Source organism: Pipra filicauda, unplaced genomic scaffold (genome assembly GCF_003945595.2).
Source record: "Pipra filicauda isolate LSUMZ 115617 unplaced genomic scaffold, ASM394559v2 scaffold593_size253620_pilon, whole genome shotgun sequence".
NCBI classification, from domain to species: Eukaryota; Metazoa; Chordata; class Aves; order Passeriformes; family Pipridae; genus Pipra; species Pipra filicauda.
Window position 1 is genome coordinate 188985 of NW_024104746.1, and position 27604 is coordinate 216588.

Here is a 27604-nt window from a genome sequence, read left to right on the forward strand (position 1 = left end):
AACATCTGATTTGAACTCCAGCAAGCTGCCTGCTCAGAACACCTGCTCATGTGTCTGCATTGCAGCCAGACATCCTGGGAGTGTCCAGGGACAGGTTGGACGGGGCTTGGAGCAACCTGGTCTAGTGGAAGATGTGCCTGCTCATGGCAGGGGGTTGGAACCAGAGGATCTTTAATGTCCGTTCCAACCCAAACCGTTCAATGATTCCACGACCCCTCCCGTGCCTGTGTGCTGTCGGCTGCCGCCTGGCAACGGGAGCGCGGGTTTCCATGGAACCGCAAACAGAGCCGGCGGCGCCTCTGCCCGTCCCGCTCCCGCCCCGCTCCGACCGCGGCTTCCCGGGGAGAGGAGCCCGCAGGACCCCTCCTTTGGGTGAGAAACCAAAAAATACAGGGGAGGGGCAATCGCAGCAACTTCTTTGCAGTTTGTGACATGAGATACAGTGTCTCAGTCGGACTAGCGCAGGTGCTGGCCCGTGTCCTCGAGAAACCACACGCACTCACCGCCTGCTTCTCCATGGATGGTGGGGGGGTGTGCCAGGGACAGATGTGTCCCATCCACACACCCACCTGTGTGACACGACCTGCTCTGCAGCGATGGTGTCATCTAAATCATCTGAGTGTATAAAACACACTCACCCAATGCTTTGGGAACATGGTGGATGGATTTACTGCATTATTTTTTAGAACTATCTGCATGTTTACTTTGGCATTTTAGATTTTTTTTTCTTGGTTTTTTTTTTTTTTTTTTTTTTTTTTTGCACAGCAGCTTGATGCAAGGGAAAAACACTGAATAAAGGTTTTGGTATATTAAAACCATGAATGCCTTATCTATTGATTCCCATGCTACTGGCCACTGGTATGTAGCTACTGGAACATAAAAATGTCAGAGGAACTAATATATGCCAAATGATTCTAGCAATAAAGCATTTTTATTTGCATTATTGAGCTTAATAATTATAGTTAGCACAGCTAGTGCTTCTGTAGCTTTTGGCATTATTTCCAAAGTGATGTGCAAAAAAACCTATTAAAAACCAAAACAACCTCAGACTAAAAGTACCTTAATAAAATTAATATTTATAAGTTAATCTTAAAAACGGTTTCCTACATTTAGCTAAAATTATATTATAAAGCACTTTTTATCTCTGAGGATTGCACTGATAATTATTTGCCATATGCCAGTATCCTCTGTCTAATCCTGCTTTTCAGTCTTATTCCCTGTAGCAGGAATTTAAATCAACCACAGGAACAAGAAAAGTTTTATGAGAAGGGTTTCAGATCAGAGAAATCAAGGTGTGCACTGAGGGTGGAGCCTCCAGGTCTTTGCTGCAACTGCTCTGCAGGTTTCACAAACTCTATTGGACCGAATGCCTCAGGTGTTTGACTGCCTTCCCACCCCTGCCCTGGTGGGGCTTTCTCCAAAACTCACATCATCAGCAGGGGTGATGTTGTTCCAGGATGTAGATGGGAGACCCCTAGAGAAAAATATCCCCTTACATTAAGCAAAGTTCAGAGAGACTTGAAATCTGAGTAACCAGTCAAGGAGGCTTTTGGAAAAAGTACTTCAAGAACTGAAAAGGAGAGAGAAAACATTTGGGATATATTCAAACAGCCTAAATTCTATCTCAGCCTCTGTGTCTCACCAGCAGTGAAAGTTTGACACCTCCAAAGAATTGGATACTAATTGGGCAGCTGCAGAAACACAGCCAATAGGAAACACAAAGCACCAAGGACGTACACAGAAAATAGGCCAGATGAGTTTAGCTCAATATACATAAAAACTGGAGGCTGTTCAGAGCAAAAACTGATGCTTTAAAATAGCCTTAAAACTAGTGCAAGAGGAAGAAGATATTTTCTACAGTTCTTATATCAGTGCAGATCAGGAATGGTGCCAGCAGCAGAATTGCATCAATTGAACTAATACCTCACTGGGCCCAGCTCGCTGCCTTTGGTGATTAAAGGATAACTTTAACAATGGTCTATCTGTGCTTTGCAAATGAGATCATTTCAATTATGCCTTTTCCCTTAGGACCCATAGCAAAACTACAAAAGAGACTGGAGTCAGAGAACAAAAAACTAACCTTCACCAATTTGCCAACCTAAAAGGAAACACAACGGAGTTCATACAACATGTCTGTGCTGTCCAACAATCATTCTGCCTCATCGCAAGAAATCCACAATGCTGAAACAATTACTGGTAAGAGCTTTAAGGAGTAAAAAATGTAGCTTGTGAACTAGTGACAGGAGAATGAAAAAGCATGGGTGTGGGTCTGAACTGGTGACTGGGTGGAAAAAGAGATGAGGTACTTGGGTTGCTTGTTACCTCCAAAGTGTTTTGTCATTCATTTCCCTTCAGTGTGTGTGTAAGGAAGACTGTGTTTTACCCGACTTTCACATAAGCCAGGGATGAGCATCTCCTTTGGGGGTCAGAGCACAAATGTTTTGCAGTTTAATGAAGCTTTTTGTTAATTCCTACAGACATTAAAGGCTCAGTGGTTAAGATCCAGAAAGCCCCTAGGCCTACCACTGCTGTAAAACTTACCACATCAGTTACTGGCAGGTCCCAACTGATTGACTTGTTTATGGTTTTCTTTGGGCCAGGGTCAAGGACACCATCTCAACACACAGCATCAACATCTAAAAGTCTCTCTTCCAGCCCTGCAATGGAAACCCGCCTTGTGCTGTCAGGTAAGGACACAATGCTCCGGCAGCCTTCCCTTGTTCAGTCAAAGGAGAGGCCTGTAGTCAAATTCTTCTGCCCACAAACAGATGAGGTGGGTAAAACAGCTGCAGACCTACAAAAATCCCTGTCTGAAATCCTCAGCTGATCATTAGATATGGTCAAGTGACATAAACCATACAGAGGTCTCAGTTATATCGGTGGATTCTCATAAGCCCTATCCGGCTCCCTGCTCCAGCACCATTAGACACCTGCAGCTGGGAGCACAGCTGCCCACCCTCCAGGCGTGATGCAGCAGATCACACTCCCTTTGCACTGAGTCCTGATATTCTGCTTCACGTCTTCTACATCCTCATCCATTTGTTTTTTGCAGAAAGCTCTGACGAGGATGAAGAAAACCCAACGAAAAATCCGTTTACAATCCCATCAGATGCTGATATTTTTGCACTAAGGGACAAGGAAATCAAAAAGGCAAAGGCGGTGTGTATACATGCTCTAGGCCAATGTATTTAACAAGCACCTACTAGGGCAGGCAACCAACCAATGAGTACCAAATTTTAGTGCATGAGAGATCAAAAGATCACTTCATGAGAAACCTGGGGATGTTCAGCCCAGAGAGGAAAAGGCTCTGGGAGACCTGACTGCAGTCTTTCAGTACTCAGAGGGTGCTTATCAAAAAAAGAACAGCAACTTTTTACAGAAACAGATAGTGAAAGAACCAGGGGGAATTATTTTAAACCTAAAGAGAAGAGATATAGATTAGATGTGAGGAAGAAATTCTTTACTCAGAGGGTAGTGAGGCACTGGAACAGGTTGCTCAAAGCTGTGGCTGCGCCATCCCTGGAAGTGTCCAAGGCCAGGTTGGATGGGGCTTTGAGCAAGCTGGTCTAGTGGAAGGTGTCCCTGCCCATGGCAGAGGTGTTGGAACTAGTTTATCTTTAAGGTCCCTTCCAAGCCAAGTCATTCTGTGATTCTCTGGTCTGACTGTTGCACATGGTCACACAGCCTGGCAGCAGTGTGGAAAGAAGCAAGAGGTCTTTGTTTCTAAAGCACAGTGGGAGGGATCCAAACAAGCTTTAGCAAGGCCTCCTCACCTCACACTGATGACTGATACAGTCTGGTTCTTGCTTGGGTTGAAGGTCACTATATAAGTACAGGGAGGAACTTGGGAAGAAGTGCACTAAGGGTGTCTGCTGAGGGATGTCCTCAGCATAACCCATGGCCAAACTGTGCAGACAGCAATGAATTACACTTCAGTCCATAAGAAAACACTGAGCAGGAACAACCTTTTGTCCTCCAGAAAGGTCTAGAGTGGGTTTGAAAAGATCCTCTCAATCTGAACTTGGTGGTTTATGTGCCATTGGGAAAATTGGACTGACTGGTTAAGTGTGGGCTGTCCTGTTGTTCCCTTTAACTAGGGGACTTATAGGATGAATCTCAGAAAATTTCCATTCACTCAGAGGAATAATCCAGGAAGGAAAAATGAGGACACTGAGTAGGTACAAATTAGCACAGCTGGTGGACGGATGCAGAATACAAATCAACATACTAATGAGAACAAGAGCTAAGGAATTTAGCTTTTCAGTTGCCTCAAGAGAGAATATCACTAGGATTAGTCAGAAAAAACGGGCAAACATGCATCATCAGAATATCAGCAGTCTGCAAATTTCTAGACTGTGAATAGCTACTCATGACTTTAAAAACCACAGCAAACAAAGCACACAATCAAACTGTCCACGTATCTGACTTCCCACAGGAACATGAAAGGAAGAAGACCTTGAAAGTCCATGAGAAAACTACTTACTCCACTAAAATAAAAGAAAAAAGTGGGTTGATGAAAGCTCTGAAAAAGGAGGAAGAAGAGGAGAGCAGAAAACAGGCAACAAGTGAAGAGAGACTGAAAGTTCTTCAGGAGATTCTCTCACGGAAGTTAGGCATGCAAAAAGGTGCAGAACAGTCACTGTCTTTGCAGTGGTGCTGCTCAGCTGGGAAACAGCCTAAGGCAAAGAGGGGATGGGAGGAGCAGTTGGCTCTGGCTGACTTTGGTGAGGTCTTGCAGACACAATAGTTGGCTGTATCTTGCCAACCTCTGTGTGACTGAACCATCTCCATCTCATGCATTTACATACAGAGCACATGGCAGCCCCTCCACAGTAGCCTGGGTTCCACTGTCCTTCACAGTATCTGGGAGCTCTCAGAATCTGCTGGGAGCCACCTGAGTTTGCAGGACCTTCTGTAATAGAAACATTTCTACTAAGCTGACCTAAAGTTGGATTTTAGTGGATACAGGCCTAAATTTTCTACCTCTGACATGAGCAGTAGCTTTCCCATTAATGTCTAGAGGACAAGGACCGGATTCTCGGCTCCATTCCATCTGAATTTACTCCATGAAACTGATCCTAAACAAGGTAAAAACTGTAATACAATAACCAGTATTGCTGACTCCAATGCCAACCAGATCCATGCTCATGGTAGCCCACATATTCACTGTGTTTTGCCTTAGCCATATTTTCCCCTTTAGTCTAAGCAACTTTACATTCTAATTTCAGACTACGCATTAGAAAGGGAGACCTTCCATGGCTACCTAAATGACAGAAGAGAGATCTTTTTTCTTGAGGTACTTTGCTTTTAGAATGTTACTTTCTCTTCATTTAATTACTCTTCTCTGTGTTGCTTTGTTTTGGTGTTTTTTCCCCTGAGATGCACTGCCTATAGATCTTTCCAAGGAGGCACACATCAGACCTCATGGATTGACTGTCCAGGTCCTGTGTTACAGACACTAATAGTCTGTAGCCCAGCAATTCCCAATCAAGAAATAAAGGAGCATATGTCATTTGCATCATTCCATAGCCACCCTGCAACTATTTCAGTTGTTAGATGCACAGATACCCTGGCCTTTTGACTCCTGCTGTTCTATACATAAATTGTAGCTGGGAGCCATTCTGAACTCAAAATAAGGGGATGGAGTAACTGTGCTGGAATATCCCCATTATTCATCTCTATTTTTGTGCTGTAACAAAACTGAATGAATCAATCTTTGTCAGCCAGGAGTTAACACAGTGCTGGGACTTTTGGATTCTGTCTTTAGTTTCACTGCTTCTTTGTTATGTTCCTTCTGAAATAACCACTGGCCTCCATATACCTCTATGCATTAAGACACACACCTTGGTTTTAAGTCCTTACCGTCTCTGCCAACAACTATCAGGTAATACAGTAACCAAGAACAAAGCTTAACCAATGTACCTTTAAAATCAACCAACCAATGTGACTGTGTTGCCTTTGGGGTTCATTTCAGTATGCCATGGCAGTGAAGCGAGATGAAATTAAAAAGATGGAGGACATAGCAAAGAATGAGGAAAAAAAACTGGAAAAGGCTGAGAAAAGGATGGAGAAGGATGCTGCCATGTTTGAGGAGTTCCTGCAGGAGAACCAAAATAGCTCTGTCAAAGCCCTGAAAATGTAAGGAACACTGAACCGTGTGCTCTTTCGTGCTGGACACAGGAGATTTTCTGCTTGACCCTCCTGCAGGGTTTTTGGCTATGAAACACTCTTGATTTTCCCAGAGTTACAGTCCTGGTGGCACTTTCTCCCCACACATTCAATAAAAGAGAAGAAGGAGAACAACAGCCAGGGAATACTCTCATTGCAAAAGCCCTTGATCTGGTGGCAGCAAGAAACCTACTGCTGGCCCCACCACTTCCATTCTTCTCACAGCACCCTTACTAGGGAGAGATGCCTCTGCCCAACTCCTCAAAGCAGGAACAGTCCCCTCAGTGAAGGAGGCTGAGCACTTTGGCCCGTTACAGGTATCACAAGGGCAGAGCAGCAACTGATGCTCAGCAGCAGCCAAGTTAGGGAGATCTAAACACTGGCATGACATATTCCTTGCCAAGAGAAGTAGGGCCTTGAGGCAGGAAACAAACATCACCTGGGATACACCCGTAACACAGACTTCTAGTGCTTGTATCACATCTTTTTTGCTGTTTCATATGCACCTCAATTCACTACTCACTACTAAATTGTTTAATGTCTTATATTTATGCATTCTTTCCTAGGGCAAAAGAAGAAACCTCAGCAAAGAGAAAGAAAATAATGGAGCTCCGGGCAATCAATTCCCAAATAACGAAGGTCCAAGGGTAATAGTTGCTCATTATTCCTGCTTGGCCTTTAACAGCCCTTGCACTGGTGTACTTTCACAGTCCTTGGGGGTGAAAGATTTCCAAAAATGTTCCATTTTAAGAGTCAAAATGTTTTGGCTTTTGTTTTCCAGATGCTGGCTTTGTTTCTAAAACAACTTGACTAGTTTTTATTAATATTGTTAAGAAGTGTAAACATTCCAAAACCAAAATCAAATGCTTAGTATCAGATTAAAAACCAAACAAAACTAAGCGATGCATTTTAATGGGCACCCGTGGAAAGACAAAAGAAATAACTGTAATAACCATTATGAGTTGAGCTGGCAAAATTTCTCATTCCTTTTCAAGTAAAAATTCCAAAATTAGCAAGCCCAGTGACATATCAAGGCTCTGGCCACAGAGATATGACCAGGCAGCTTCCACATGAGGAACCACAAAGAACATGTGGGGCAGGTTCCCATTTGTTTTTGCATGTCCATGAAAATATGTGCCCTCTTGTCCCTTCTCTGGGTTAAGCTGAATATCAAGAGCAAGAAAGAAGGTGTTCAAGCAGAGGCTTTCCTCCCTGCTAAAAAACTTTGTCCACTTCTCTTAATCCAGTGATATATCCAGAATTCAGGATACTCTGCAGGAGTACAAGATGTACAGGGACATCCTCTATCAGCTGTCTCCAAAAGAGTGGCAGAAGGAACACGGAAAAAAGCACAAAAAGGACAAGGATTTGAAAACAGAATCCAGAGCTAATGAAGGGAGTGCCTCATCTGCCCCTGGGGCAGAGCAGGGTGAGTGCCATGAGTGCCAGGGAAGTGCTGCCTGCTCCTCTTTGGGACAGCCCCAGGCTTTGAGTACCTCTCTTCTTGTCTCCAGACCAGGGTGTGACAGCCAGGACTGCCCATACCATCAGTTTTACAGATATGCCAAGTTCCCTGCTGTATTCAGAGAGTTTGGATTCCAGGTCACGTGATATCAGGCCACAGCTCAAACAGTTTCTGAAGCCTCTCTTAACAAGAGAACTGTAAGTACAAGACAATGCAAACAACACACTTAAATACTGCAGAGAGCACTCAGTTGACTGGGAGTCAGCAGAGGGGAATCCTACTCCTCACCTTTGCTGAGAGCACTCAGTTGACTGGGAGTCAGCAGAGGGGAATCCTACTCCTCACCTTTGCTGCAGGCATGCTGAGAGCTGGGGCTTATTGGAACAAATCCAAATACCAGTAGAAAGCCATCAGGTGTGCAAGTCAGTACCTATGTGCCTACTCCAACAGAGCTCTGTCCTTAAATCCTCTGCTGAGAGCCCTGCCCCAAGTGGGGCTGGCACTAAGATGATGCAAACAAAGGGTTTTTAACCCCTCCATGGCACAGGGTGACAGGTGCAAGTGAAGGTGGTGAACAGACTGTGCTGCAAAGAGCAGCCAGGCACCTCTTGCCCCCTCTTTTATCTCTTGTACAGAGGAAGAAGCACTCAACAAGCTTCTCCCAGGGCAAGTAAAAACTGCAGTCTCCCCATGGTGGCTACACCGTGTCGTTTAGGAGCAGTACTATGTCTCACAAAGAGCACAAGGCTTCTTCTACATTTGTGCTGCTGCTGCTGCTGCCTGAGCCTTTCTAGTAAGGCTCTTGCCTTTGCCTTCTCTTTGCCCAAGAGTCAAAACCTCCCAGTGAGTTTAAAGGCATTTGGATCAACACCATCAGTTCACGCTCACATGTCATGTCCCAGTCCCACTGGGACAGCACAGCCTGGAGCAGCACAAAAGGCAGCTTGCTCAGGGCCTGTTTGTGTGACCTCTAGATCCTACTGACACCCAAACAGGCCACAGCCATGGGGAGGCAAATGTGGGAATGTGCAAAGGACTGTGGAGGAGCAAACAGCAATAGCAAAAAAACCCCAGTGTTCATAAGTCACTAACAAGGTCTCCTGTGAGCTCTCATTTCTCTAAGGGCCTAATACACAAAATGCTTTTTCAGAAGTTCCTTGGAGGAAGGAGAAAATGAAATCAGCTCGGATGAAGATGAGGTCAGAAGTCCTATGTTGAAATATTTACATTTTCGGTTTGTCCTGTGCCATTTATTGATATTACTAATTTCCCTCGCCTTATAACCATTAGTTATGGTACTGAGGAGTTACTGTAGCCACAAATTATAAACGTATGTTTATACATTCATAAAAGTTCATGTTTTGGCAATATGTATTATAAATAGTTTAGTTTAACTTTCCTCCTCCAGTTTCCAAAAACCTGCCATCATCTCTAAGCTTGTCATCCCCCAACCTGATATGACATCATGTAATGGAAGATTTTTAAATTAGTGAAGTTACTGGTTTATGTCTGAAATTGAAGCTTTCCTCTCACAGATGTTTGAATCACTTTTTACCCCCCAAAACGCTACTTGTTTTGGGGGTGAGCTGGTGAGGCAGAGTAAAGCTACACACATGGCAGGAAGGTGGGAGACATTTGTAAATGGACAGCCACAGACCTCTCTTGATGGAAGAGTGTTTGAACAGCCAGGGCTGGTGCAGACCAACCCCCATGTAGTTCAAGAGGCTGGAGGAGGAAAAACACTCATCACATCTGTTTTCCACCCTAGGAGCCTGAGCTGTATTTTACTCATCCCGAACAACTGCTGATTACTTTCATGAAGATGCAGGATGAGAACATATCCTTCATCCGGAATTCCCAGGATATTGAGGAAAAATGGAACAAGGTCCAGCACACTTTCATCACCACACACGAAAGCATGTAAGTGTGATCCTGCAAGAGATGGGAAGGGACCCCTCTGCCCACCACTAGCACCTCACTACCTGCAGACCACATGTAATGCTGGTCACACAGCATGCAACAGAGACTCTGTTGTGAGCTCCCAGGAAAGTGTCCCATCTATGTTTAATTTAGAAGATAAGGCTTGAGCTTGGGACTAATTCCTTAGTCCTCAAGGTGCAGACTAGGGAACTGATGCATTTAGCATCCTGGAGTGGATATGAGACAGAAGCATTGTGTAATTCTCATAAAGGAAGATCAAAGGAAGAAACAAGGCAATTTCTGGAGTGATCCAGATCAGCACCTACAATGACTCAATGTAAAACCTTCTAAGAGGAAGACAGAAGGGAACCCAAGTGTCATTGTAATATACTATTTCAATGGCAGCTAGACACACATATTCCCATTTAAAGTGTAATTTATCCCCTTGTGAAAGTTTTTAAATCTGGATCCCCCACTGACTATTAAAAAATCTTAGTTTAGCTAGGCTACTTTTTCCTTCCTCACACTAGCACAGAAACTGTTTTTCCAGAAAAAACAGAAGCTCTCAAGGCTGTGGGTAAAATTTCCAGGAAAAGCTGAAGTGTTACCTCCATCTGCTGGCAGTAGAAGGGATGGGCCCAGGCTGGGGGGAGCAGAAGAGCCCTGTGTTTCAGAGATGCCCTTTCCAAATACCTCCTCTCTCTTCTGGCCTAGGGAGAAGGAGCTAGCAGAGCTGAAACAGGAGGTAAACACCCTGCAGTCCGCTGTCGCCCAGGAAGAAGAGAGAATAGCAGATCTGAAGCTCAGAGTCCACCTCTTTTCCTGTGGAGAACATGAAGCTAATGACCAGGTACACGCTGAGATCAAGGCAAGGGGGGTTCACATGGGCGTAAGTGGTTCCTCTCCACCAGCCATATCCATATCCCAGGAACAGAGCAGGCAGTGGGTTCACTGGGCAGGGATCAGCACTATTTCCCAGCAATGGAGCTATAGCAAAGGCAGGTTTAGGGCACTGCTGAGACAGCAAATGTGTCTGCTCCATGCAGCTGCTATGAGGTGAGAGCAGGGGCCATAAAGACACCTGGGCAGCCAAAACCTGCCCCAAGTCACAGCAAAGCTGGGAAGATGAGACCAACAGGAGAAAGGCTCAATAAAGCCATCTGTCCCAGCCACTGCTGCTAAGCCAACCGCGAATCAAGCAACTGAGTCTTGTTGGGGAAATTACAGTGTTTCCTTTACTGACTTCCTTTGGTTTTGGAGAGATATTATGGTTCTACTGGGCAGGACCCAGATGTGCCTCTTACATACCTCCTCTTACCTCTAGGACCAAATGCTCGCAAGCCTGAAGAAGAAGGTGCTGGAAGTCTATTCCCAATGCACTGGAGACAATGAGACAAACCTGAAGACAATAGAGATGCTAAAAGTAATAGAAAAACAGCTCAATGATTTACTGGATAACCTGGAGGGAATTCCATCATCACAGATAGAAAAGGCTCAGAAAGCCATAAAAAAGGAAAAGAGGGCAAGGTAAGGCAAGACCACCTTCTGGAATATACCTCTATTTTTAAATGTTGACAGCCAAAAGAGTCAAATCAACCCAAGAAACTGTGGCAGCAATCTGAAATCCCATGTGACCAATCCATACCATTTTTCTTCTGTAAGGGTTCCACATTCATAGAACTTGAGTCTCCTGAGCAGCGAGCAGCAGCTCATAGCTACATTAGAAAAGACCTGCAAGCTACATTGGAGAAGGGAAAAATTCAGAAGAATAAAAAACACCAAACTCACAAACAAACCAAACTCAATTATGAGAATCATTATTTTAAGAAGACTATTTACAGTAACAATATTTAATCTGATTAAATAGAAAATTACTCCTTTTAAACTGATTAAATAGAAAATTACTCCTCTAGTTAACACACTCAAAGTCTGCCATGCCCTGATATTTTGTCAGGTATTCAATAGGTACATAAGGGTATTTCACAGCAATGACAGCTTTCAAATGTTTCTTCTACAAAACTCTTAAATTTGACTTGTTTTATTAAATAGTAGCCAATTAACACAATCAATTCAGGTTCCAAGATAAGACACATTCCTTTTGGCCCAGTCACTTACATGAAATTTCCCCTCAAAAATTGCAAAGATAGATGAACTGCTGACCGTTATCAGGCCATCTTCAGGTGAATGAGAATAGTCTGAGGATTTAAAGCCAGAGCAGTGATATTTCCCTCCTGCTTACTCTTTCTCTGTATCTTTATTCAGCTTTGGAGTAGAAAGGGTGTGGTGTTTCTTCCTGATGTTCTGTGAATGGGTTTGCACTCTTAAATTACAAAATAAGACACACATTTATTCTATGCTGGGGATGGAGGAGAATAATTCAGGGAAGACCCTGACACCACATACCCCACACCCCAAATAAAAACAAAACCAATCAAACTAAAAAAAAAAACTTCAAAAAGCATTTAAAGTTTTCCTCAGGATCACAAGGTTTAGAATTCAGTTCCTCTGGGCCTCAGCATTCCACAGCTTGATCCCATTTCTGTTCCAGCGCTTCATTTCCATAGGGAATTGGAACCACTTGCCAGTATTGGCCTCCACTGTGCCCATCTGAGCAATGTGTAGCTCCGTGGGTGTAAAACCCTCCTATAAACATCACTCACCCACAAAGCTGGTGGGCATCCTGGTCAACTGCAGAGTGTAAGTCACCTGCTGAAGGTGGCACAGAGCATGTCTGCAACAGAAAACAACTGTCCAATATCTCCATTTCAAAGCCTGACATGCTTTTTTCCACTCATCACTCCAGAAAGAGTAGGACCAACTGTGGTGAGTGCTTCTCTGCTACCACCTTCCCAGTAACAAACTCCAGCAAAGGCTGCACCCAAACCCCCATGCTCTGGTGGGTCCTACATGGTTACATGTAAGGTGTGATGTAAAATGTAATGTTAGATGTTCATGCTGTGGGTCAAAAGCACATCTGGTGTAGCTGCATGCTGGATTTAACTCATCCTTTATTTCCTCCCTTCAAAAGGCTCAGAGAGGAAAAGCTGAAACAGAAGCAGCAGCAGGAGGAAGGATTGAAAAGGGACATGGAAAGATTCCAGGCAACTGTAGAAAAAAAGGTAAGTGCAGTGATTCTCACCTCAATAGCCCACTTCAGGGAAGCTAGAGGTACCTGAATAGCAAGTGTCTAAGGGAATAGTGTTACTAGGGGCCTCCACAGCTGTGTGGGGATGGCACCAATAGCCAGGCATAGCACAACTTACAATTTACAGGAGTGATGTAACTTAAGCCGCTGCTGGGAAGTCAGTCACAGTGCACACTCTTCCAGCTCAGTATCCTTCCATTGTCTTTCTCCTATCCTTCTCTCGACCACATGGCTCCCTCCATTACTTGCCAATTCTCAGTAAGCTCATTTCAACTCATTAACTTGGCTGTATTAAACAAAGCAAGAAAACTGGCAAATGAAGAACTGGGCATGAGCAAGACACACCTGTCAACAGCAGCAAGACCCTCAGTCAGCTTCGCCATCCCATCAAACCACACCTTTTCTGACATGTGCCATATTATGCCAAACTAAGCTTCAGCCACAGCTCCTGCTGCACCTTCCACAGGCCAACACGGCAGCGAGGACACCCCAGCTCTGTCACACACCAAAGCACTGACAGCATGGGTGACAGAACAGGTGCCACGAGTCCCTGCCCTTTAGCCAAGAGAAAACAGAGGGTTCTGCAGGCTCCCGCTGATATTTCTTTGGACTTCCAACTTCCCCTGCTCTTCCTGAGACAGTACAAATGAGTCAGAAACCAGTTGTAGGTACAACAGTACGTTGTAGCAGCTGAAGCACGAGCACACACACAGCCTTCAGGTGCTTCACGTACACTTTCTAATACAAAAAACACACTTAAGACACACTGCAGCCTGCCCAGAAAATAGAGAGCAAGGGGCCATGGTCCTTCATGAAACAGCTTTAGCCACGTGGCTCAGACACACCGACACAGCACTGATTAACATACCTCTTCTTTCTCTGCAGAATGGCAGGAAGCTGTTGTTTCATTCCAATCCACCTGCCAGGAAGGAGAAGACGACCACCCAAGAACAAATAGATAAGGAGAAGGAAGAACAAATGTATTATTTCTCTTGACAGCACAGCCTCAATCACAGCACGTAGGGCTGAAGCTGCTCTAGAACTAGTCTTGTAGATCTACATTCTGTCTTTGCGCAGTTGAACAACTTCAGTCCCATGAAACTTCCTTCTTCCCCTATTCTAAGACTCCAGGGAAAATTTGCAGCCTCTTTTCCCGCCCATTGATATTTTGCCTAAGAAAAGAAATAAAAATTATCTTATTTTGCTTCTCAGGCTCCTGCTAAGCACCAATGCTTTTCTCATTCAGTGTTTAATGCCAGTAGCTCTATGCCTACAAACCCGAGCAGAGAGATCTATCACAGTCCCGGGTGACAACTTTTGTTAAGGCACAACTAAGTCAGGCACCTGCCAGACACTTAAGATAATCACAAGTTTGTTGAAGGGCTATAAAAAACAATGGCTATGCTTTAATCCAAAGGATGGGTTTCATTACAGACTCCACCCCACTACTGTGGAAAAGACGCAACCAAAGGAAAAACACAGGCTCTGCAGAAATCAAGCTGCTAGTAATTAGCTTTATGTCAGATGCATCCAAGCAAAGAACAACACCCAGTGACAAACTGACCATAAAAAAAAAGCTTTATTAACCCTTTTGCACCAGCAGTTCTTCAGGTATCCATTGCCAGCAATGGACTCCAAGCCAAGTAATCCAATTTTCTGCCCCAAGAGGTTAGCACTTTACATTCACTTACAAAGCTGAGTGAGGTACATTTTCAGAAGTAGAAAGATTTGGTTGCAAGTCCCATAAAAAGATGGAGTGTTCCTTGGCCATTTTAATAGAGTAAGAACTGGTATGGTCCTTGAGAACAGAATAATGCAGGCATTGGGAGCTCAAGGTGTCTCAGCTTCCAGGGAGAGCATGGTGACCACTAGAGCAAGACCAAGGAGTCCCTGGAGCACAACTCCTTCTCAATCTCTCTCTCTCTCAGGAGTGGACTCCATGCTGCAGTCACAGCCACTGGGTAGATCTCATCTATCAACAGTTTGGTTTGGAAACCCAGCCTGAGAAGGTTAAGACTTTCCCTGGACATAAGCTGTAAACTCAGAGTGAGAGGAACAGAGAGACCTCAATGCTCAGTTAGGCTAAAGATAGAAAAATAAAACTGGTTCAACCAGAGGATATAATACTGCCTACAAATCAGGAGCTGAAGTTCAGTGTAACCTGTATGCTTTTTTCCTCCCCAGGTCTTCAATCAAAAAAAGCATTTATATGGACACATACATAGTTCAAAAGGCACAGGAAGTAAAAGCATTTCTGAACAACCTCATGTGAATTTAACATCAGTATAACTGTAAAATAAATAAATATGTGCAAGATTAGAAAGATCACAACGTTCCCCTCTGTGACATATCTTATTTTGTAAAAAAAAAAAATACACATACGTGCATACACACACCTCACTGAGAATAAAAAAAAAACAGTACATACAGCCTTTTATCAAACTCCTATACATACTTTTATAGGCATTCAGAACATCACCATAAGAAACATTTAAATTACTACCTTAAAACGTAACCAAAGGTGGTTTTTTTCCCCTATACAACCCTATACTTATTTAGGTGTCTGCAATCCAGATAAGTAGAGTACATACAACCTCTCCCCCCAGCCCCAAGAGAAACTGCAGTTTTTCAGTGGGGCAAATCTCTCTGGGTAACAATTCTTTTCCCCTCACAAAATACTCTGACAACTGCATATTCTGTAAACCAGCCGTAAGCTGCACGTGCATGTGGCACTCTGGGATAGCAATAAAGAACATGTGTTAACAGTGTTCCATTAAAAAAAACAAAAACATCAAACAACTCAAAATAAAATAGTAGTGGCCAGTTTACAGGTAACTTGGCAGCGGTTTATAGATGAGACAAAAATCAAGGTGCTTAAATTTACAGGACAGTCAACATTCCTCCCAAAAAAGGGAACACAAAGATAATAACAAACCTCTCTCAGATGCTGTTGGACTCTTAGCTAATCACTTACAGTGAGTACAGTTCTATTGCAGTTTTCTTTTTCAAGTTTTGCTGGAAGAATTCAGCAAAGTATTTGGGACGTGGGAGTAAGGAAAGGGAGAAACTCAACATGAGCTACAAACTGATTCACAGCTAAGTTAACATTTAGAATCTAGCTTTCTAAAACAAAGATTTTAGAGCATCTCATTTTCATGGCATAGAACGTTAATTTTGTTACATGTGACACTTTATTCCAGTTTTCTGCCAAAACACAGGCCAAAACAATTATGGGTTTTGTGTGTGGAAAACACTTGCAAATTTTAGCTCTTAATTCCTCGATGCCACTGGCTCCAGCAGGAAACCAATGGAAAGAAACTTTTAACTGTCATAGGCAGGATTATAAATTTGCACTTGTTAGCTGTAGAATACTTGGTTTCCTGTGAAAACAGTAAATATTACCTCAGTTTGAAGTGTAATACAGTACTTCTCCCTGAAACAACACTGTACAGCAGTCTGCCTCAGCCTCCCCGACCACCAGGCAGACAGGGTATCTTACACAGGCACATCAAGTGGGATTTACATTTTTTAAGAAAATCTTTCAGCTGCAACTGTCTTTAGCAAATCACAAAGAGTGCAACCATACTTCAGTTCTCCTACTTTTCATATTTTCCTCAGAAAAAGACCCATATAGTTATCTCACTCTGTCATGATTGCCCAATTTGTTTTCAAGTAACTGTTCTTAATAATGGTCATTCCAGATCCTGTAAGTTTATTGTGCTTCCAGTGAACTGAGAGTTATCAGAACCTGCATCATCTTCAGTGGAATTGTGTGGTTCCTGTTAAAGCAAACAGACAGCATGAAGAGTTCAGTACTTTCACCTCTAGATGCTTTTACTGCTTATCAGCAAGATTATCTTGACATTTATTCAACAGCACAGCAATGTTTTGAATGGTTCAGGGGAATCCCAAAGTTTTCCTACTTTGGGGATCCACCCAAACAATGCTGCCACAGTTTTTCTGTGGAACACTTCAGATGAGCATTTAAATTTAAAATTGCTATTTGGTTTTCCTCCATTAACTCTCTACCACGGCCAACAACCCTACTCTTCTTGTATTTCTAGGTTTAGCACAGTAAGGTGCCCCTCCTCAATAAAAAAAGCTTTATTTTCTACCTAGGAGAAGCCCACTTGGCAAGAATAGGTGCATTGCAGAGTTTATCAAAACTGAGGGCCCCTGAGTAAGCTTTGTAACCTGCCATTCCCATATGGACACCATTCTGAAATCTAGGCTGAAGATTCTACTTCCCACTTCCTATCCTTCCTGTAGCCTGTTACATTCCAATTCTGATTCTTTATTGACCCACCTACTATCTGCAGGCTGGGATCAGGAAAATAAGGATGGGGGCACTTCAGAATAAATGAGTAACATTTAGTTATTCATTACTCAGTAACAGAGGAAGAGAAACAACCACCTATGATGTGTCAAAGGTTAGTAACAGACACAAGATAAATTGTGTAATGCAGCTCTCTGCTTACTACTTCGTGTGAGTGAAATTAAACTCCCAATGGAAAAAAAGGTACTTTCATTAAGCAGAATGTGAGTGTTTACAGTAAACTGTCTTCACTTTCAAGCAAGGCAATAAAACCCAATGGCTTGACGTGCTGTACCTGAAGTATGTGAACAGGTAAATCCACTGTAAGCTGAGAATGTGATGAGGAGGACTGGGAGCTCAGCTGAAAGGGCAAATCTCCCTCTCCTGGGGAATCATCCTGTGAACACAGAAATATGATAAAATTATACGACCCCCAGGCATCTCAGCACAATATGGCAAATTTCACTCAGCCTCATGATGTTAAAAAATCTGCTAAAGCCACTGCACAGTACTAGTAAGGCCTAGATGTACAAACATGTAGAAAGCTAACTACCACTTAAATCTGAACCCAACCCAGAGTACAACCTATTATCCTGTCTTCATCAGGACCACTGGCAAGATCTGAAAAGGAAGGAATTGTTCATCTTCCAACAAATGTAACACTCAGAAATGTGAAACAAGTTTCACCATGTTTGCATAAAGCTGATACTTAACATAAAAGTTACAAACTTTCATGTTTGTTATGTTACAAACATCCCTCAGAAAACTAGATGGATGGAGAACTCTGCCCACAGCTTCCTCCATACCATAGTTGTTTAGGAGTAAAGCAGAAGGAACTTACCCCTCTCTCTGAATACAACACAGATACACACCTGGCCAAAAACTATTACCTTTCATGCTCCTCTAATCAGTCCACACCAATTACTAGGTTGTTTTGGGTTTTTTAAAGCTTCATTTCAACAGTTTAGAAAAATAACAGTTAAGGCTGAAACTTCCTTTTGCAGGAATGTTTTCAAGTCAGTTTCATTTACTTACTTTAATATTTATTTATATTTTGTCTAATTACTATTTATACTTAAGTATTTACTTGTTTTAATATTTACTTGTTTTAATATTTACTTGTTTTAATATTTACTTGTTTTAATATTTACTTGTTTTAATATTTACTTGTTTTAATATTTACTTTGTAATTGAGATGTGGAATAATGTAAGAATACTGCAGAGCTCATGATCTCATCCAGGGGCAGTAGTACCTGAGTTCACAAACAGTCAAATTCTTCCACAAATGTGCCAATTTGGGTAACAGAGAAGATGAGCATGTTTTTTTCTCCTTAGCTCTTACCTGAAGAAGCTGAATTTGCACATACTGAGCTCCAGTGGCAGGGTCCCTTATTGTCAGCCCTCCATTTGGCAGAACTATGTTGCCACCCAGTCGACTGCCAGGAGTCGATGATGAAAAGTTGGTGGGGCTTACTTTACCACCTTTGTTTTTCCTCTGACCAGAGCCAGATGCCCCTAAAAGAGAGCAGTTTTAATAGTTAGATGGTCAGAAACAATTAACCAAAGCATCCTGCTAGTACTTTTCAATTTTATGCAGCTATTTACACTACACAGCAAATGCCTGCAACAGTGCAATATAATTAAGCACCATCTGACAATGCTAAAAGCTGGTGATCTCCAGCTGCTGAGTGAGCATCTTTTTACATGAACACCATTAAAACCACATCACAAACTGCTAAGCTTAGGGCTCACCCCTGTGGTAGCACAGAAATACTGGTATATTTGTGGAGATATAGAAAGGAATTAGGAAGCAGAATTGCATTTTCTATTTTTAATTTTGCAATTCATTTCCTGAGAAGTCATGCACATCATTTTTCTAAACTGTAAAAAGAGCATAGTGAAGCTCATCTACTTTCAGAAATATTTCAAGGACTGTTGGGTAGAATGGGCTACACAAATATAATTATCACAACTTAAGCTTTTTTCAGTTTAAAGCAAGATAAATCAGCTGCTGTATTACAAGCTGAAAACCAAAAACCTAATCAAAACAATTGCAAGGATACAGTCCTGTCAACTCTGCGGGTTTTTGGGGTCTTTTTTCATCTATAATAAATGAAGGGCTTGGATAAGTTCTTTTTAAACACTGAACTTCCCTCCATAGTATTCGCTCAACCTAGTTAAACCAGTCAGAGATATAAGATGCTCTAGACCACTTAGAGAAGCAGTGGGTAGCATTAAGGCAATAGCTGGTGAAAGGTGGACTTGAAAGACTTGAGTAGGAACAGAAACAGGAGCTTTCTGAGGTCATTTCAGAAGACATTTGTAAAATGTAATTGCCTTTTTCAAATTAACAACCAAAAGACACAGTTGATGACACATGCACATGTCTAATACAAGGACACTCAGGACTGGCTTCATAATGCACTTATCCTTCCATGTGACAACTCCGGAACCAGACAGAATTTATACAGGTATGCATTTTACAAATACACAAACACAACGGTTCTCAAATCAGAACTAGTCTCTTAACTCACCTCAAAAATTATTGCCTTGATTTTCAGAGGAGGAAGGTCTAAGAGACAGCAAAGTGGAACTAAACTCTCTCTCCATATATGGTATTCATATCAAAAATATATGATATTCCACCCCAGCCCCAAAGGTAGACACAACTCAAACATCTGAGCTCGTGCAAGTCTGGTGAGCCATGGACCATGTCTGACCTGACAAAGGAGTAGTGTATAATTCACATCAGATGGCTTTGAGTCAAACTACAGTTTAAGAGGAAGAGGACACATCTGGAATCATGACCTAAACCACAGCCTGCACAAGAACTCCCTACAAGGCAAAAATCTGAGAGAGAGGTTTGAGTATTTCCAGATAATTAAAAAATAAATTCCTTAACACTGTATACACACTATTACTAAGAGAAACATACAAGCAAAATTCCAGCTGTTTTTATTGTCTGTACTGACTGAAAGAATGCCTTAAGTAAGACCAAAAGCATAAACAACAGAAAGCAAAGTGACCTTAATTTTTTTTTGTTTTAATAAGAAAATAAAAAGCAGATGAAGAGATGGAGAGCTAGTGTCTTGTTAACAACCATGAAACATATGGCGCATCTTTCTTTGTAAACTTACTGTGAATTTGATATTCCACAGAATGTGATTATCCAGAGTAACAGATGGTACACCACATGCATAATCATTTTAACTAGCAATATACTGGATGGGACATTTAAGAATGCCACTCAGAAACCTGCTCCCATTGCAGTGCCAAAAATCCTAAATAATTGTATTTAGTAAATTTGACAAAATTAATGGCTTCTCACCTGTGCTGCTGCCATTCCCTTTTTGTTTCTTTTTCTTGGCTAGCTGAATGGCTCTGTAGTCTGTTCTTGCAGACCCACTGCTCTCCTAGTAAAAAAAAAAAAAAAGCCCAGAGATGTAAAGTTTTTGGAATCAAGAACAAAGCAAGACAATGAACACAGACTAATGAGTTCTCAAATGCAGTTACCTTCTATGCTGCAAACACTGAATTCTAGTTTCTCTAATCTTTTGATTAGTGTTTCAACAAACTCCCTATGTGTGTTCAATATTTGGAGTTCAACACACTAAGAAGTTAGGTCCACGTTTATAAACGTTCAGATTTTAACAAATATTTACTTTATAATGTAAACAGTCTGCAGCAACATAGTGAAGGAGAAAGGGAAGAATACTTAAAACAAGAACGAGGACTGAGAGTAAAATGTTGCAGTTACTCTTACAGCCCAAATCTTTCCCTGGAATGAAATGCACAAGATATATCACATATTCTTGGGTATTCCTGCAAATTCCATTTCAGATGGATAGCTGCTTATTTTGAAAGGTTCTTCCTTAATTGTCCCCACCAGAATTCCAGTATTTCTTAAGAGAACTTATCACCACACTGAATCCTCTTGTGACAACACACTACTACAACATAACATTCCATACCCTTTGTCAAAAAAGAGCCAAAATGCATGATCTGCAAAATCTGAGAGAAAGGTCTCCCTGTAAGTAGCAAGGGAGACTTCCAAAGTCAGGCTGGGGTAAAGTGAATATAGTTACTCCATACCAAAAACGAGCTGCCAGTCACTGCCCCAAGATCCATTTCCTTCTGTGCACTGTAGCTCCCCGGAGGGTTGGAGAAGACAAACTGTGTCACTACTTTGCTGCCCTCTTGTTGACCAACAACATCTGAGCACGGAACCAGATTCCGCTCAGCTTTAACTGGCGTGAGTAACTCAGGCACATTGGTACCGCCGAGGCTGCTGGAAGGAGTCAAAGTGGCCGTGTCGATGGTTAAATTATTGCTGGACGTCAAGCTGTGCACATCTTGACTGGAGTTCCTCACCGACAGGGACGCCAGCGAACCCAAGGCTTCGGCATTGACAGTCTGTACATCATCCAAGTTTAAAGTGCTTTGCTGTAGAACTGCACCGCTTCCCAGCAGGAGAGAACTGTCCAGGCTCTGCGGCATGTCGCTGCTCGCCACCAGGATCAAGGGATCGACTGCCTGGCTTAAGGAATTGGTACTGGTGGGCAGGTTTCCTCCCAGTGTCGAGCCCACCGAAGCAACATCGATGGTGACAATCCCAGAGTTCACCAGCGCCATGTCTGATGCAATTCCAGAATTGTTACCAGACACGTTGGAGAACAGGGATACAAGGTCTATGTTGCCGAGATCACTCTGCCCTGGACTAGTGAGTTCACTGCTGGGTGTGAGGGAGTTGGTTGCTTCCAGCTGAGTTAGGAGATCTGGAAGAGAAGAGTTTGGTTATAAGAGAGACCTTTCAATCAGACAATGGAGAGGAAAAATATGAATGATCAAAGGAGGAAGCTTAAAATTCTGTATCCTCAGCCTACTAAAATACTTCCCAACTTCCCTTAAAGCAGATCTAAGAAAAAGCAGCTTACTGAAATAAGTTCACTCCTTTACTGAGAAGTTTCAGTTACAAAAGCACTTGCCAAAAAATAACACTGAGACAGTCCAAGTTAAGTCAGGCTGTAGAGGAGTGGAAAAAGGGGTGAAAAGAGAAGTTCTTTTAGACCTTGCTACTATTCTAGAGATGGCACGGACAAGGACAAGTTCTACTTCATTAAAAAACAATGAAATTTCTCACAATTTCACACAGGTCAAGTGCAGGTATCACTTTCTAATACTCAGAGGTCCCACTGAAAATTTTAGGGAAGGGAGAAATCAACTCCAGTTTCAGTAAAGATTCTGTCATTCATATCAATGAGACTAAGATTTCTACATTAGTAAATACATATCTTCCCTAATCAAACATTTAATTTTCCCACTGCACCCCCTAACAGCCTGAAACAAACACTTTACCTGGGCTGAAGTTATGCTGTTTGACCATGTGCGTCTTCATACTGTGTTTGGAAGTGAGCAGTTTATTACAGCTGGAAACAGGGCACCGGGTCTTTAATGAGTCCACATCCTGAAGATGTTTTTTGGAGTGAATATACAAACTACTTCTTGCTGAAAATTTTGCACAACAGCCTGTAAGAAGATATACAAGGCTTTGAAATTTCATCTAATTTCAATTCAGTGTTCATATTTAATGTCTTAAATCACAGTATCTCTGCAGAACTCTACTTGCTATTTTGCAGTGCCTGTGCATACACTCAGAGGACCCAGAAGAAATCAACGTCTGAGTGGGCAGGACAGTTCAACAACCTGTTTCTGACAAAAAGAAACCCTGAATTCATCCAATATAAAGCACAACCTTTCCACACTACGGCATTTTAAACTCTTCATGATGACTTCTGGCAAGACCATAAAAAGGAGACACAATCACTAAGTAGAGCTTCTTGACTTTATAAAACAGAATATTTCAGATCAGACTCAAAAATCTCTGTTCCTGGAGTCCTGCTGAAGTGATGGAGGTAGTGAAGCTAGAGCACAAACTACAGTTTTCTCTGTAATCCATAACTTTGGGAATGATCACTTGTTCAGTTGCAATGTCTTCTGTTTAGTTTTACCTCTTCAAACTCTGTTAGAAAGACTCACTCTAAATTATTCCAGTCCTCTACCAAGCTCACATTTGGGGAAAACACACACACTCTTTAGGCAAAAATACACACTGGTTACCAGTAAACGCACAAGAGTGGAGCAATACCTTCTACTGGACACTCAAATGGTTTTGTACCAAGGTGAGTTATACTGTGGCCTTTCAAGTGTTCTGCTCTTGTGAAGGACTTCCCACAGCCTTCTACTGGGCACATGAATCTCCTGTCATCTTCATGTTTCCTACAAGGGAAGGAAATTGCCATGATTAAATCCACTGCTGCTTAGGTACTGGAAAAAAAAAACCCACAGATAAACAAACAGCCAGCAGCTTAGGACAGTATAATCAGAAAAAGCTTCCTTTACCTTTTATGTCTCAGAAGCTTGGACATACTGGTGAAAGACCAGCCACAGCCTTCAAAGTCGCAGATAAAAGGTCTTTCACCTTAAGCAAAAAAAGATTACCTTAACCATTGAATATGAAAATACACACTGCTGTTAGAAAACATCAAAACCTGCTTAAAATAATTTAAGACAGAACAACTCAGCCACTCTGTCCTGCAATGCACTGCAGAGTATTGTCATGCCCCTACACCCTTGTACGGTCTGGGCCTCCAGGCTACTGCATCTTTTCCTGTGCATCAAAGATCACAGATCAGATTTATCAATCCACCTCATATTAATCTGAGTTATCTTGAAGGTACTTTAATAACCAGTAAATAAGAGCATTACTGAAAACAGAAATGTTCTTTCCTGTTTTCATGACCTGTGACTGCATCTTGATTACCATACAGTGAAGTATGTGAAGTTGATTTTCATCATGTCTATGAACTTTAACTTAACAAAAGTGACACTTAAGAAAACAAAAAAACCCCAAAACTCAACACTAAAGCCACAAAACCAGAGGACAGTAGAGAGTACACACAAGTGTCTTTAAAACATGAGGAGGCTGTATTTCAGCTTAGCAGTGGTCCTTGCAAGTCAGGAGTGCTTGCCTGAGTTGAAATTTACCTTCTTGCTGTTCCCAACCTTGGCACAAACACTCCACATGGTCTGAGAGTTTTTCAGCTGTTTGTTTTGACCAACATTTTGAAGGTCTATGAATTTGGGACTAGAGTTGGGATAGTTTTGCTGGACAGAGTGCACAATGACAGAAACTACAGCTTTGCATGTCCCTAACTACTTTGCATTTGGCCAGTTGATTCAGCGGACTCCTACCCCTTCCTCGCAGAAGGCCAAGAATCACTGACTCCAAATAATTCCTGTCACCCTTCCTCCCTTCATGACTTTCAGTTTTTCCAGCAAACTGAAGTCCACTCTTCACATAGCTATCTTCCGTGTACTTCCCCAGGTACAAGTCATGCCTGTGAATACCTGTGTGACTCCTCATGTGGATTTTCAGTCGGCAGGCTTTGTCATACTGCTTGTTACAGCCAGGGAATGAGCAGGTGAACTGCTCTTGCTCTCTGAAGTGGGCTCGGTTATGGGAGAATAATGCACTCATTGTGATAAACGTTCTCTCACAGCCTGGGGAGAGAAGGGAAACAGCAATAAAAATCAGGAAAATTGCACTCTTTTCTCCCTTCCAGCTTTTAGCGAGGCATCTTCATGATCCTTTTTCCAGGATGTTACATCCGGGAACATAAAAAAAACTAAACAAACAGTGCAATCCTAAACTACGTTACTCCGAGGAAATACAACTGTTTACCCAAGGTGGGCAATGAAAACCCGCACAGCCCGGGTTAAGGTGCACCACTGGACAGTGGTGCTGTGTCATGCCGTGCTTCACAAAGTCACGGGAGCAAAGGCGCAGCGTCCTCCAGCTGCCAAATTAGATGGAAGTCTTTGATAACTGAGGTGAAGTCTCAGGGGAGACCCCTCAGGGAGACGAAGAAGGGGCAGCGGGGAGGACAAGCGAGTTGGGATCCCGGTTTTTCTGGGCGGGGGAGGGAAGGCAGCCCATCCCCAGAGGCGGCTTACCGGGGAAGTCGCAGCGGTAGGGCCGCTCGGGCTCCAGGTGGCTGCGGCGGCGGTGGGCGGCCAGGCGGGCGGCGCTGGGGAAGCGCTGCCCGCACGCCTCGCACTTCTGCGCCGCCTCCTGCTCGTGGGCGCGGCTGTGCGCCCGCAGGTTGTACACGGTGGTGAAGCGCTTGGCGCAGCCCGGCGCGGCGCAGGCGAACGGCCGCAGCTTGTCGTGCGAGTGCAGGTGCCGCCGCAGCTTGTAGGCCGTGGCGAAGGACCAGGCGCAGCCCGGCACGGGGCAGCCGAAGGGCCTCGCCGCCGCGCCCCGCCCGTCCTCCCCGCCGCCACCGCCGCCGTGCGCCGACAGCCGGTGCAGCCGCAGCTGCTGCTTGCGGGGAAAGGCCTCCCCGCAGCGCGGCTCCGGGCACGGGAAGGTGGGCGGCGAGCGCGGCCGCGGCCCGCCCGGCGGCTCGGCGGGGCTGGAGGCGGCGCTGGGCGGCGCGGCCCCCGCGGGCTGCTCGGCGCCGGGCCCCAGAGTCAGCACGCCGTTCTCGATGCGCACCAGCAGGCTCTGGTTGTTGATGGTGATGGTCCCCGAGAAGGCGCCGTCCTCCGCCGCGCCGCCATCGCCGCCCGCGGGGGGCAGCGGTGCTGGCGGCGGGGGAGGAGGAGGAGGAGGAGGAGGAGGCGGCGGCGGCGGCGCCGAGCCGGGGGCCTCCTCCGGCGGCTCAGCGGGCGGCGGGCCGGGCTGAGCGCGCCCCGCTTCGCCGCCGCCCGCGCCGCGCACCACGTTGAAGACGAGCAGCAGCCCGTCGCTGTCGGGCGCGGGCCCCGCCGGCGGCGCGCTGGGCGCGGGGCTGGCGCCGGGCTCCGGCTTCTCCTCCACCAGCAGCACCGGGAAGCTCACGTAGAGGCCCGGCGCGATGGTGCTGCCGGCGGGGGAGGGCGGGGCGGTGGCGGGCGGCGGGTCCCAGCCGGGCGGCGGCGGCGGCGGCGCGGCGGGGCCGCCATGTTGCGCGGCGGGCCGGGCCCGGGCCGCCTCCGCGGCCGGCAGCCCCTGCGTTTCCATCTTGGGGGTCCCTGTAGCAGCGCCTGAAACCGGAGCCGCGGGGCGGGGCCGGCGCGGGCCGGCGCGGAAACACGGACAGCGGAGTCACGGACGGGGTGGAGCGGGAGGCGCCGGGGAAACCCGGAGAGTGGAATTACGGACGGAGCGGAGCGGGGCTGCCCCGCGGGGCAAGGCCGCCCCAGGCTGGTGTCGCGAACCGCGATATCCGCAGGGGGCACCGCTGGAATCATCTCGGGTCCTTGGGGGTGTTTATTCTGGTGTTTATTCCCACTGATAGCCAGGAAGAGGCACAGAATTGTTAGGTCAGAGGGGACCTCGGGAGATCATCCAGTCCCACCCCTGTGCCAAGGCAGGGGCACCTGGAGCAGGTGACACAGGAACGCATCCAGGTGGGTTTTGAATGTCTCCAGAGAAGACTCCATTACTTCCCTGGGCAGCCTGTTCCAGTGCTCTGCCACCTTCAATGTAAAGAATTTCTTCCTCATGTTCAGGTGAAACTTCTTGTGTTGTAGTTTACAGCCATTGCTCCTCATCCTGTTTCTGGGCACCACTGAAAAGAGTCCAGCATCATTCTCTTGATGCCCACCTTTGAGATATTTATATGCGTTAATAAGATCCCCTCTCAATCCTCTCTTCTCTAGACCAAACAAGCCCAGCTCATGCAAGCTCCCCTCGTAAGAGAGATGCCCCAGCCCCCTATCATCTTTGTGGCTTCCACTGGACCCTGTCCAGTGGCTCCTCGACTTTCTTGTACTGAGGAGCCCAGCCCAGAACTGGACACAGCACTTGGAATGTGGCCTCACTAGGGCTGAGTAAAGGAGGAGGATCACCTCCCTCAACTGCCGTGTAGGAGCAATACTGAGGTTGCAGCCACACTCAGAGAGCTGTGATAGGTTTAGCAAAACACCCCGTGCACCATCAGTGGAAATACAAAAATAGTGCTACGGACCAGCCCTGAGTGATGCAAAGTCCCTGTTCAAGCACAGCCATGTCACAGCATCACCCAAGATAGACCAGCAGAAAGCAGGGACTGGACAGAGGAGAGTAACGAAGCAAGTGCTGACCAGAGGGGAGAAGGCTGCCAAGGAGGGAGGGAAAGAGGACACAGAGAAAAACAGGCTGAGGATAGGAAAGAGGCTCTAAAATGACACCCTGTTGCTGAAATCAGTTGAAGCTATGCAAAAAACCTCAATCCTACAAATTCAGCTGATGCATAAAACTTTTTTTTAATTCTCATTCTTGGGCAAAGCTTTCTTTAGGAGAGTGTTCAGCTGCCTTCTGGCTCTCCATCACCTAGGGAAAAGGCAAAATTATCCTGTATTTGCCATAGAAATTCAGTAGTTCTCTCCTGCCGTGGGACCGACGAGCAGTCCCAGCAGATGGTGCTGTGATCCTTCCGATGCTCAGATTATTCCCCCTTTCTGCTGAGCAATTTAGCATCGAGTCTCCTACAGCAAGCGTGGGAAATGGCTGGCCAGGCACACAGCACCAGGGAAGCTGGAGCTGTAGGTGTACCCAGAGCTCCAC

At 44.6% G+C, this 27604-nt stretch overlaps 2 protein-coding genes across 2 annotated transcripts; one reads left to right on the plus strand and one right to left on the minus strand.

Moving 5' to 3' along the window:
- The first annotated feature begins 288 nt into the window (after nt 1-288).
- Nucleotides 289-13909, plus strand: CFAP100 (cilia and flagella associated protein 100). Its single transcript, XM_027720698.2, has 16 exons — nt 289-372; nt 2029-2196; nt 2601-2687; nt 3053-3159; nt 4436-4625; nt 5229-5296; nt 5975-6138; nt 6735-6815; nt 7416-7597; nt 7683-7830; nt 8784-8832; nt 9402-9553; nt 10268-10403; nt 10878-11080; nt 12582-12672; nt 13584-13909. The coding sequence occupies exons 2-16, from the start codon at nt 2130-2132 to the stop codon at nt 13692-13694; spliced, it is 1836 nt and encodes a 611-aa protein (XP_027576499.1). The 5' UTR covers nt 289-372; nt 2029-2129; the 3' UTR covers nt 13695-13909.
- A 346-nt stretch (nt 13910-14255) lies between these two features.
- On the minus strand, nt 14256-26077 carry ZXDC (ZXD family zinc finger C). Its single transcript, XM_027723839.2, has 10 exons — nt 25027-26077; nt 24421-24573; nt 23413-23491; nt 23159-23289; nt 22369-22539; nt 21106-21788; nt 20342-20426; nt 18356-18528; nt 17309-17410; nt 14256-16477 (listed from the first exon to the last, which is right to left on the minus strand). The coding sequence occupies exons 1-10, from the start codon at nt 26075-26077 to the stop codon at nt 16391-16393; spliced, it is 2715 nt and encodes a 904-aa protein (XP_027579640.1). The 3' UTR covers nt 14256-16390.
- Nucleotides 26078-27604: the final 1527 nt, after the last annotated feature.

What these genes read in the sequence shown, in the direction of transcription:
- CFAP100 (XM_027720698.2), top strand. Translation starts at nt 2,130, where the DNA reads ATGTCTGTGCTGTCCAACAATCATTCTGCCTCATCGCAAGAAATCCAC. An exon ending in GAGAGATCTTTTTTCTTGAG is followed by an intron (nt 5,297 to 5,974) that starts GTACTTTGCTTT and finishes GGTTCATTTCAG; the next exon opens with TATGCCATGGCAGTGAAGCG. An exon ending in AACATGAAGCTAATGACCAG is followed by an intron (nt 10,404 to 10,877) that starts GTACACGCTGAG and finishes TCTTACCTCTAG; the next exon opens with GACCAAATGCTCGCAAGCCT.
- ZXDC (XM_027723839.2), bottom strand. Translation starts at nt 26,077, where the DNA reads ATGGAAACGCAGGGGCTGCCGGCCGCGGAGGCGGCCCGGGCCCGGCCC. An exon ending in AAGCTTCTGAGACATAAAAG is followed by an intron (nt 23,290 to 23,412) that starts GTAAAGGAAGCT and finishes CTTCCCTTGTAG; the next exon opens with GAAACATGAAGATGACAGGA. An exon ending in TGACTGGCAGCTCGTTTTTG is followed by an intron (nt 20,427 to 21,105) that starts GTATGGAGTAAC and finishes TTTTTTTACTAG; the next exon opens with GAGAGCAGTGGGTCTGCAAG.